The 11,733-nt window shown below is 45.2% G+C and overlaps 1 protein-coding gene across 3 annotated transcripts in view; it reads right to left on the bottom strand.

Annotated features, from left to right (window-relative positions):
- Positions 1-11,727, bottom strand: part of ago1 (argonaute RISC component 1) — a 14,734-nt gene extending 3,007 nt beyond the window's left edge. The window contains exons 1-14 of one of the 3 annotated variants that reach the window (XM_031853182.1): positions 11,570-11,727; positions 8,687-8,873; positions 6,340-6,460; positions 5,388-5,569; positions 4,724-4,860; positions 4,270-4,404; positions 3,931-4,018; positions 2,883-3,030; positions 2,635-2,754; positions 2,421-2,543; positions 2,184-2,317; positions 1,691-1,875; positions 1,414-1,573; positions 1,151-1,241 (exon numbers count right to left, since the gene is read on the bottom strand). In XM_031853182.1, coding sequence (XP_031709042.1) covers positions 1,151-1,241; positions 1,414-1,573; positions 1,691-1,875; positions 2,184-2,317; positions 2,421-2,543; positions 2,635-2,754; positions 2,883-3,030; positions 3,931-4,018; positions 4,270-4,404; positions 4,724-4,860; positions 5,388-5,569; positions 6,340-6,460; positions 8,687-8,873; positions 11,570-11,594 — 1,836 coding nt within the window. In that variant the 5' untranslated portion in view covers positions 11,595-11,727. Of the gene's footprint in view, positions 1-1,150; positions 1,242-1,413; positions 1,574-1,690; positions 1,876-2,183; positions 2,318-2,420; positions 2,544-2,634; positions 2,755-2,882; positions 3,031-3,930; positions 4,019-4,269; positions 4,405-4,723; positions 4,861-5,387; positions 5,759-6,339; positions 6,461-8,686 lie in introns of those variants that run through there. The other 2 variants (XM_031853181.1, XM_031853183.1) reach the window with 2 other exon arrangements.
- Positions 11,728-11,733: the final 6 nt, after the last annotated feature.

The following is an 11,733-nucleotide window of genomic DNA, read 5'->3' as shown; positions in this document are numbered from 1 at the left end:
CGGCTGACGTCATTTCCTTTTGGAATGTGAGTCAGAGATGAGCCAGTTGTTTCCCTTCATCCCTCCCTGACCCCTCGCTGACTGCCTTCTGTTTTTTTTTTTTTTTTTTGCGTTCAGCCTCATATATTGTGTATCCGAGCAATAACTAAACGTCAGACTCAGGACATGGACTTTCAAAGCACGGCTTTTCTTCAGGCTTAATTGCTTGTTAAGTGTTATGAGCTGCCTGAGGGTGCTTATACTTATTAAAGCTATAAAGTAGGGCTTTAATTAATGATGTTTTAATGAAAATGTCAAATGAATTACAAATGCCCATCCAAAGCTACCAGAGCTCAAGGTGATGATGATCCATCGATCAAGCACTCAAAAATCATCATCGCATTTCCCCATTTCTATTGTGCAATCATGTTACCGTAACAGTCAAGTTGATAATAAATATTCATGTATGAGCTGATTGTAATGACACTGGTCTCTAGTGTTTTGATTGACTTGTTGTCTGTGTTAAAGATCCAAAAGGTGTTAAAGCTCTTCTGCCTCAAACATACTATTTATGGCTGCAGGATTCTTCTTTTACAGCATCGCTGTCACACAGCGCCACTGTCACCAAGCAACCACGACCATGTGTTTGCTTTCCTATGACATCTTGAGGTTATTTGCATAATTTACATAATTGCGTTGTTTTTTTTTTTTGCCTATAAAAAGGAGTGCCCCTGCCAACTTAGCATCAGCACTGCCATCAGAGAAGCCACACTACACTGTGGCAATTCTTAAAAATGATTTAGATCTCCTTCTCTTTATATCACTTATACTTACAAATAGATTTGACAAAAAATGTTTTGGCTTTGATCAAATCCCTGTTGGCAACGATCCATCGTTCTTAAAAGGCAACTACTCACCAGATATAGTTCCACTGTTAGCCGTCTGAATGTTGGAGCGACACTAACACAATGGCTCATGCTGCTGTTCCTCTTATAATGGCCACTACTCTACCTAAATAACACCTGAATGTATTGAAGGCCACACATGTCTTTTACATGCATGCCCCGATCATGTGTGACATGCAATATTTGCACACTCCCTTCTTTTTTCCTGAGCTTGTGTTCAAGGACAACTAGTGTTGTTTAATAAAGGTGTCATTTGGGAGACTTACAGCAGTAATGGAGGGCTTCTTGCCATCTCCAGCAGGGGGGTGCGTGACATCTGCTCCCAGGAAGATAACCGGCTGCTGAAACACTGCTGACCTGAGAATGCAAATGATGGAGGAGGAGATACAAATTACATTCGCTCATAAATGCATCTTAGGTGCAAACACCTGTTTATATATGTGACATAACTATTATTTAAATTCTCACCGTGGTCCTCCTGCCATAAATGTGTACAACTAATTCAAAAGCAGCCCGAACAAAAGCTCACCGTTGGTGAGGCACCAGGATGTTGTTGATGCCTCCCAGCTTCACGTTGATCTTGAGGCAGAGGTTGGAGAGGGTCTGAGGGGACGTCTTCACCACGTTCTTCACCTGGACGCACTGCGTGGCCATGCCCAAGAGGGTGTCTCCCACACGCTTTACCTCGGCTATGGGTGGGTACAAAAAGTGAGCATCAAAAAAAGTGAACAGTCCCAGAGTAGTCCTTACCACCAAGCATTTCTCTGGGCTCGAATGTGATATTTATTTTAAAGCAGTTTTCTAACCATAGACAGGAGTCTTTCCCGGCAGGATGACGATGATGAGCTGCAGGCCGGCGTAGGTGTTCTTCAGGTGTCTGAACATGGGCTCCACGCTGTCCGCTCCCTGGGCGTATTTACAGAAACATGGCTGACCCTGAATCGGCATCCCGGCATCCTTTGAGATCTTACGTAGCTGGTCTGTGAAGTTCCTGAAGAGAAAACCAGAGTAGTTGAGACAAAGTTCAGCAAGCTAAGGCTTTTCATACTTTACTGTTGCCTTGCACTGTATCTCTGCCCTGGCATCAGGAAATAGTATCAATGATATTATTAAAAAAAATGAATCGCTGTGTTTCAGATACCAAATGTAGGTCAAATATGGCGTTGTGGATGCAAATTTCTTTCTCTCGCTAGCAGCGAAATTAAAAGAATCTAATGACTTACCACTATTAAATGCTAAACAGCCAAAGAATCATGAGGGGATTTTTAATTCCCACTGTTACCACTCATTAGTACTTACTTGAGCACCTCTTCTCTGCACTGCTTCTGGGGGGCAAAGCAGGCAATCGCCCACACTTTGATCTCGATGCCGTTATAGAACTGCTTCCCCCTCATGTCCCACACTCCCTGGTTGGGGGTTGCTATGGCACGGTTCTGTGGAAGAGAGGACCAGAGGAGTTTGGAGTGTCCCTACTTCCATACACTCCCATCATAACATCAAAAACTGATTTTATTTAAAATAATAAAAGTGTATTACCCGTCCTCCATACTGCAGGATAGGGGCTGGGAGCACCCTGCCCGTCACCTCAGCCATGTCATCTTTCACCTTGATCCCAAACTCCTGGATGTACGGGTCCAGGTTGAAGTTAGCGTTCTTCATCTGTGGCGAGAGAAAAAACATCATACGTTCCCATACACTGTCGTTACATCCGCTGTGTGGCCTCCCTCTAACAGTTGTCTCTACTACTCACCAGCCTGGTGATCTCCTCTTGTCTGTCGGGTGCAGAGCGAGCTGTGGCTTTGATCATGGTGGAGGTCTGATTATCTGTCAGCTTCTTGATGCACCGCTGACCTGCTACAATGTTACACACCTGAAACAAGTAAATCCAGAGTCATTGGGGTGTAAATATTGGTTGTTCACATGAATCGCATTAATCCTGGATGCATCTCAAACTAGTTTTTAAAGTCAGTGTACATGGTGTCGTTAGTCCTTCCTCACCTCCAGAGGCAGGTAGGTGTGCTTCTGCTCCTGCCCCACCTGTAGACAGGGTAGGTGGGGGTATTTTAGCTGCAGGTTGTACTTCTGCTTGAAGTACTGGGCCACTGTACATTCTACTGTCTGCCCACTTTCGAGCTGGAGGGGAAACCTGGTTGACAAGACAAGAAACATACGTAACTATGGTGTGAGCTGGTAAAAAGGAGGAGGAAGTTGCCTTTGCTGTAATAATAAACAGAAGATTTCGAGTGGATCCACCCGTGTGGTCATGAGTGTGTGGCGCATCAGTGACAAATGTCACGGTCATTGCAATGCGTCACTGGCCAGCTCCTGGTTTGCTGATTCATCCAGGTTGATGTTAAAATGTTAATGTTAAGACTTTAAGTCGTTCACTCAGTTGGCAGCAAGCAATTATTTATCTTTGTTTTCATTTTATAACCAAATTTATTGTATTGTAATATAATTACAGCACTAAAAATAAATAATTTTGGATAAAATACTGATAAATACTTTTTTTTATAAAGAGGAACCTTTCCAATGCAAAAACTTCCCGGGGGATTGAGAACCTTTTGAGGAAATCAGGAGCGTTGCCTGCGTCGGCAGGGACTAGAGATTAATATAGTTCCTCTAGGAGAGTTCCAGGTGCAAAGAAAGAGCCAACAAATGAGTCAGATGAAGAGAGACAGAGGGAGAGGCTGTTGTGAGGACCAGTGAGGGACGGAGTGAACAAGACAGACGCCACTTAAGCAAAAATAAATAACCATAAAACAGTGTGGGCGTCAACTGTGGAGACAGCCGTTCAGTATTCTTCTCTACCTCTGCATTTCTCCTTTTCATTCACTCATTCATGCAAACATCAGAATCAGGCAACTGTAACTACAGAGTAACAGGAGGACTCTGTGTTGTCGTTTCCACAATCCGTCACGGTTCTAATTTGCCTTATCTTCATGGTTCCTCAGATGCAGGGGAAATCCTAATAACGTAGATGTACGCATAAAGATAAACAATGGGTGCATTTGACAATTAAATTCAATGACGTCTGCGTCCTCACGTTTGGTGGCTGGCAGGTCGTCGGGTGACATTGCATACACGATACTTCCTCTTCATTTGGCCACAGTGAGTCACCTCCACCTTCAGGCCTGGTCATCCCAATAATGAGGGGTGTAGACAGGCAAAACACAGACACAGAAGGACAGACATGATAATTAGAAGCAAAGTAATTAAAAGAGCTTAAAAGGAAAATGTTGCTTGTTACATGTGGCAGTAATTTATAAGGTCTAGTAACATTTTTGAAATGCAGGTAAAAATAATCTTCAGACAGAGACGTGAAGGTGTTGAGGGCTCATCATGCTGTGTTTAGGCGGCACTTTCACACTTTCCAGTAACCCACCTTTAATCTCCTTGGTGAAGCGGACCCTTTGCGAGTCCGTGAGAGTCTTGGGCTGCTCGTCGATATTGCGGATGTCCAAAACTTCACACATGAACTCGATTACAGGCTGGGCTTTGTAGAAGGCCGTGGCCGACACTAGGGGGAGACAGAGCGCAGCAATAAGTCCACACAGGTCAGAGAAGAGCAACTTCACAAAAGGTTGACGGATGCCCGCAACTTTTGTTACGCCCTCACGTCACCATTTTAGGTATTTATCAGAGCCAAAATAATGTTACAATCAGCCAATAGAAGCCTGTATTTATATCATAATTATAAATCAAATAATGATTGGTGATTCAAATCCTCCTTGGTACCAGATTACTTTTATTTTCACCATTTCTGACTGTCTGACGGTTTCTGCCCAGTCATGCAATGTCAGTAAAACAAAAATGAGATCAGTCACTTGGTGACTCACCGTCAATGTTGAGCATCATCTTCCACATGGCGGGGCGCACAGACTGGTGGAAGCCAAACCAGACTTCCCTCCCCCCACCCAGTGGGTGGTAGTATCCTTCAGGTGGGGAGAAAAATGAGCGGCCCACTGGAGTGTACCTAATTGGAGGAGGTGGGGAGGGAGGAGAAAATGACGAATGTGCAATAAAGACTTGACTTATTTCAAAGCATGACCTCAGCATGAGTTCATATCCAGTAATGTATCTCATGCAGGAGGTTTCACAATAAGTCAACAATAAACCTGAATGGAAAAACACTAAAATAGGAGTAACAAAGAAAAGTGTCGTGTTGATCTGAAACAGACAAAACACGGGGAAACATTACCACTTAACTTCTCACAAACTGTGGCTTGAAGAGTTATCGTTATACCCCTGCTCCGCATTGTTCAGTGGATACATTCACACAGGTCTCGGCTAACAACCTTTGTTTAGTGACTCTGACCCCTGGAGCTATGACGGTCTGATGTTATGCAAGTGGAACTGTCCAGTTATTTTGCCAACAAGGTAAAAACATTACTTCCCAATCTGCTTTTAAGATGTACATGAATATAACTTTAATTTGACAGGAGTCGGGGTGTTGCCGTATGTATGTATGAGTGTTTGTGTCTGTGGGTAACAGTGGTGTACCTCATAGAGGCCAGGTGGCGCATGGCCACATCCAGGGCTTGGACCGAGTCGAGGGGGACCTGCAGCCGACCACTGACCAGAGTCTCCTGCAGCAGGCGCCATGACACTTTGGCCAGCCAACGGATGGACACCTTGAAGATTCGATCTTTGCCCTCACCTGGGATGGTTACCTCAAAATCCACCTGGAGAAATAGAGGACAGGAAAGACAGAAACGGAGAGGGGAGGTAAAGAACAAGGCTGAAGGAGGAGAACAACAACCAGAAATTGAATGAAGATGAACTATAAGCAAGAAAGAGATCATTATCATGCTGTGCAGTATGCTGGAAACTCTATTTCATGCAAGATTCCTTATTCAAGAAGGCATTTCACACTAAAGAGGGTGGTTCAAAAGCCACCAAGCCAAGAGTTGGATGAGAAAATCAATACGACGTTCAAGTGTGTAAATATGAAGCTACAGCCAGCCGCTTAGCTTAGCATTAAGACTGGAAACTGGGAGATGCAGCTAGTGCTGCTTTAAGGTCTATTTGACTCTAAATGGACCATCATTTACCAAATGAACATCATGCTGCATTGAAAAAGACTTGATACTAGAGATTGAGACCATAAACTCAAGTTTGCCATGTTTACTGAGGTAATAAATCAAGTGAGAAGTCATTTTCTCATTGACTTGCATACAATCTGATTTGTTTTTGCAACCGGAGGAGTCCAAAACTAGACAGTTAGTGTTCCATAAAACAGATTGTTGTGAATACTGGGACAGACGTGTGCTTTACAGCAGATAAATAGCCCCTTTCTATTCAGTGTTTTTCATACAACCCTTCCTCCCCTGGAGAAACAGTGTAAGTCCTGTTCAAACGGGGCTTAAGATCGACTATTGATCCCCGAGGAGAAATGAGTTGGTGACGATAGCAACGTGTAACGACATAAAGCAAAGCAACTTCAAACATCTACCTTCTCACTCCCGATTGGAAGCGCTAGCACCGTGTAGATGTTCTTCTTGCCGTCATACACTGGCTTCCTGTCGCCAAAGAGCTGGGGCTTGAAGTGTTGCACCATGTATTCCACCACCTCCCTGTAGGACGCGAGACACACACACACACACACACACACACACACACACACACACACACACACACACACACACACACACACACACACACACACACACACAGTATGGGGTTAACGCGTGGCAAAATGCAAGAAAGAGACTCCGCTCTGCCAATTAAAACCATCGCCTGATCAGGTGTGGGTGGGGGGGTGGGGGGGGGGGGGGGGGGGGGGGGACAGTTCTAAAGATGATAGAAAATTGACCAAGCAGGATGCAGCTGTTGGGTGCAATATCTCATGGTCACAGGGGGAGAGGCCGGGACAAAAAGAATGAGGGTGTGGGCAGGGGCCCACTTTTCAATGCACGGTGCCTTGGCCTTCATAGAAGTGTGTGTGTGTGTGTGTGTGTGTGTGTGTGGGGGGGGGGGGGGGGGGGGGAGTGGGTGAGGAGTTGTTCTCAATAGAAAAAGGTCAAAGGGCTTGACCTTTGCACGCCTTCTTAGAACCTTTGTCTCCAACCAGTGAAACCAGAAGAGACCCTCTCTGAGTGTTAGAGCAGGTGTATCAACACGTGCAACTTTCTTCCTTAGAATTCTGATTCTGAGCAAACTACTGTTCACTAACCGAGTATTTGTAATCGATTTGTTTCCATTTCTGTTCACATCCTTGATAATTGGGAGGACAGCAAAGCTCAAGGAGTCTCCAAGAGAGCTCTCGTCTTTCTGCTTAACAACAAAATTACCTATTTAATCAAAGAGAAAATGCTATATGAGGCCACTAGTATTAAGTCAGGGCTGTTTAAATACAGATAAACACATAATGTCAAGTTATTCTTTTCAGTTTTTGGGGGAAATAATTAATTGGTCTGGAGGAAATACGCAAAAACATAATTTTTTATCATTAAAGTTGTATAAGTCTAAAACAAACTTGACAATAATAGCTACCTAACATTTGTAAACTAGCATCTTGCTTCTAATAGCCAGATGCAATTTTTGATCAGTAATAAAACCCACAGACCATCTATCAGGGCTTCCTAGATTGATTCTAATCTCACCATTTTACAGCCCATCTTTCTAAATGATTATTGACGAGTCTCCAAAAGGGCCGAGGCTGTTAGTCGGCAGCACTGGGACAGTAAACCTGAGAGTTCATAGATTGGGCTAATGCCAAGACACATACATCATATTCCTGCTTCTAGCCTGTCCCTGATACCGGACACACAACTCCACACAAAAGACACACACACACACACACACACTCACACACACGTCGTATCTTGTTGACAGCCACTTGTAGTGTGACACTACAATTGTAGTCTAAAGCAGAGAGAGCTGAGGAAATGGGAAGTTGGCATTCATGCCTTTATGAAGGGGTACATATTCTTGGATCAAACATGATGATAGATATGTATTGTGTGGCGTGCAGACGGACAGAATATTCGCCCCTGGATTTTATAATTGTACCTTTAAATACGAATGTTTGTTGCAACTGTGTCTTGTTTATATTTTGTTAAGGGGGCCATTAAAAACTGTCTAGGAATTAATGGTTTCATGAAAAAACATATACTGAGATTGCGAGCATGTAGCAAGTAGCATAGTTTGCCTGAATACTTCGAGAGTGAACCGACCAGAAGAATATCCTAAGAACCCGTCTCAAATCAGTGACTGTTTTTACACCAGCCAAGGTGAAAGAGTCCGTGAAGTGAGCCCCACCCTTGACCATCTGTCCAGTCCGGTGACTCGGACACAGCTACTGCAGGCCTACTGCTTAATATGAAGTGAAACCCATGCATACTTAGGTGTTTTATTTTAGCCTGATCCTGCACAGATGGATGGACTTTTTTTAGTTAGGAAAATACGTTTCATTGCCTGAAAATATTAAAAGAAGGTCACAGGGTTCAGGTTTTTTTGCCCCTGATTAGAGTCATTTATGACAAAATATTCTGGTTTATACCGCATTTCAAACTAATTTCTTTACCTGCATAACAGAGATGCATGGTGCAAACATAATGCACATTAAAGCTAGTAAGACCAACCTATGTAAGGCAGGGGTGGCCAAATGTTTTTGATTATGGGCCATATTCAAAAGAAATATAAGCCAAACGATAGTAAACGGATACTTTTTAACCAGTTACATTGCAAGAATGCATACCTTGCTGCCACAATTAAATAAATAACCACTTCTGATACATGACAACAGACGAGTACTGATCACACTGTAACCAGATGAAGGGGTAGCACCGTCCTGTTACCTGTTGACTCTCCGCGGGCACTTGTCAGGCTTAATCTCCACCTCGTAGTGATAGACGTCAATCTTTGGGATCTCCACCTCGAAGTAGTTGGCCAGCAGCTTGATGGGCTTGCCCACGGTACCCATGCCTGGCCGGCGGGGGGCATGGAACACCTGCTGCAGGGGTGGGGGGAAGTCCCCCATGGGCACTGGAGAGACAAGGAGACAGGGAGCCATCGATGAAGACGGGTGACAGAGGGGAGGCGGTTCAGAGGCAGAGATGGTAGGAATGAGGAGGCAAAGCAATGGCAAGAACAAGAAAGGGAACAAGTGAAAGCAGAGGAAGGCTCTGGGAGCGGATTTCGGCATACTCCACTCTTATTTTAAACATTTTATAGACCAACCAGCATTTCATTGGCAGAGGAAGTAACAAGTAGCCCGCCGCATCCACTGATCAGTGACCATCATGTCAGGAGGTCTTAACATAGGGAGGGTCCAGGACTAGGTGCTAGATGTGAGGCTGGCTGTGTGACTCCTGCCTGAGAGGGGCCCAGTGCCTTAACCTCTGGGTCCCCAGAGAACAGCCCTCCTCCACCACAACAAAGACCCCAGCTGCCCTGCTCCTCTGTCTCTCTCTCTCACACACACACACACACACACACACACACGGGTGTACGGAATAGAGGGAGCGCCCTTGCTACGGTGAACACACACACACACACACACACCCTCATACACACACACACAGGGGGCCCCCTCTACATTCCCAGCCTCACCATGGAGACACCACGGCAACACAGCATTGTCATGGATATCAGGGGACCTCTGTCTGTGTGTCTCTGTGTGTGTGTATGGCTGTTGGAGGAGATGGGAGGAGGCAGGGTGCCGCTGTGGTCATATTGAAGAGACCTTGGCCTTTCTGGTCACTACATTGTGTATCCCAAACGGGAAAAGCCCTGCTTGAAATAGCTGCGATGGAAATCCTCGTACCACTCAATCATAAGCTCACTGAGCTTTTTGGAAAATGCCAAACTAACAGGAAGAGTAACGCCAGCCATGAAACACAGAAAGATGGCTCTGCTTCATGTGTGTCTACGTGTAAAAATCACACAAATCGGACAAACACCACAAACCCAGACGCCAGACATGTGTTGACCTCCATGTGCAGGAGAGCAAGTATGTGTGTGTGTGTGTGTGTGTGTGTGCGCATGTGTGTCTCGGGTGAGTTGTGATCGCCGCGCACTCACACAATGACGCACACTTCGCCCTCGTGCCAGTGAAGGCAGATGGTGGGAAGCGGAGCCAGCGCTTTCACACATCCCAAGACAATAGCGCGCTTTTCCCAGGGCGGCAAGACTTAAAGCAGAGGTTCGGTGCTGCATCACGACATGAAGACACAACTCACAACTTTCTGTCTACGGTGACGTAACAAGCAAGTAAGACCAGGTCACATGGGGAAAGGACGACTATCAAGGGAAACATGTACATGTTTTACCCCCTTTATTTTGGTTCATTTAGTGATCCTTTTGGTGACATCTGGAGGACAACAGTGAAACAATTAAAATAATTCACATCGCAAAAGAAACAAGGCTATACAATCTCAAAACAGGGAGCAGTGGTGACCCCTTCCCTCATCAGGAGATCATGACCAAGTGCATGAATGAGGAGGAACAGACAATTATACTTCAATTGTTTTGGGCCAAACAGTTTTGGCTCTCTGAATAATTGGCTGTTGACCACGAGCTAAACATGGCAATCAGCTCTATCTTGGAAAATAGCACGTTGAATAATCACACTTCAAAACACAAAAGCAGACTTTGAGATGAGGGGCCCCTCCCCCCCAATCCTAAAAAATAAAAACAAGCCTATTCAACTGAATTCCATGCTCAGTGTCATGGATTGACAACGTAATTTCAATCTCTTGTAAAGACGCCATCCAAATGATGCAGTTAACAGGTCCTCTATGAGCTCACTATCTCCTTTAAAAAACAATAGACAGCATTCAAGTTAACCCTGCCTTCCAAAAGTACAAGACAGACTCAAGGCGGGATTATAAGTGCTAGGGTTCAAGATGTTCCGTGATAGCTGGACTTTAGACCTGGGCATGAAGACAAACACTACCTTGTGTTTCAATTGGCTGCTTCCACACCTCAGCCATCCAAGACAACTGCCAAATAAAGACCAGCACTGCCCCTGATCAGCACATCTGAAGCACATAAAGCATGCAGACCGAAACCCCACAGATAACTGCAATGCACACTGCACATGCTTCTCAGTCTTTCCCAAGTCTAAAAAAAGAAAGAGCTTCTGTGAACTCTGACAGCAGATGCACGGGTATCACAATTGAGGATTATTTTTGGTTCAACACATATAAATAATTCATGCGTCTCTGCAGATGTTTAAACCTGTGTCCCTGATGTGTGTGTAATGTGCACAGATTTTTAACACTCTTCGGAAGAACCTGAACAGTGTGAGCATCCATAACCATGTCAGTGAAAAGGGAGGCTGTGTGGGGAGTTCTGGGTGCAGCCAGCTGCTGCTGCTGTGGTGGTGCTTGAAGGCGGGCTTCACCTCATCCCTCGTCACCCCAGATTCCCACGACCTCCCCTGGCCCCGCGCATGGCTGAGGACATTGTCAGCGCTCCCTCAAAAGGCTCGTGTACAGCTATAAATCTGGATAAATAATAACGTTGTCTACAAAGTGGTGTGCATGCAGACTACAAGGGAGCCCCCCATCCTCCACCTCCATCTCCATCTCCCTCTGTAACGATGCAACAGACGTTGTTCTCACCAAGCTCCCCTTTTTTCCTCAGTTGCAGTCTATGTATTTGCAGCAGCCATAACTCAGGTATGCGGACTGATAACATTTTTTTTATTAAACACTAAGTACAAAAAATAGACCTACCAGCGCCAGACGGTCCCGGCTCCATCCCATTCACTTAGCTGCGCGGGTACAAGCTAGCTTGTCCGGGTACTATGGCCAAAACCCGCCGGCCCCTTCAGGCTGGAAGCGTCTCAGACTTCCAGCCCCCTCCTCTCGGCGTGTAGTCTTCTCTCGGTGCACCCCCC

Source organism: Anarrhichthys ocellatus, unplaced genomic scaffold, assembly GCF_004355925.1.
Source record: "Anarrhichthys ocellatus isolate YVR2014 unplaced genomic scaffold, GSC_Weel_1.0 scaffold13, whole genome shotgun sequence".
Lineage (NCBI taxonomy): Eukaryota > Metazoa > Chordata > Actinopteri > Perciformes > Anarhichadidae > Anarrhichthys > Anarrhichthys ocellatus.
This window is presented reverse-complemented; position numbering and strand designations above follow the sequence as displayed.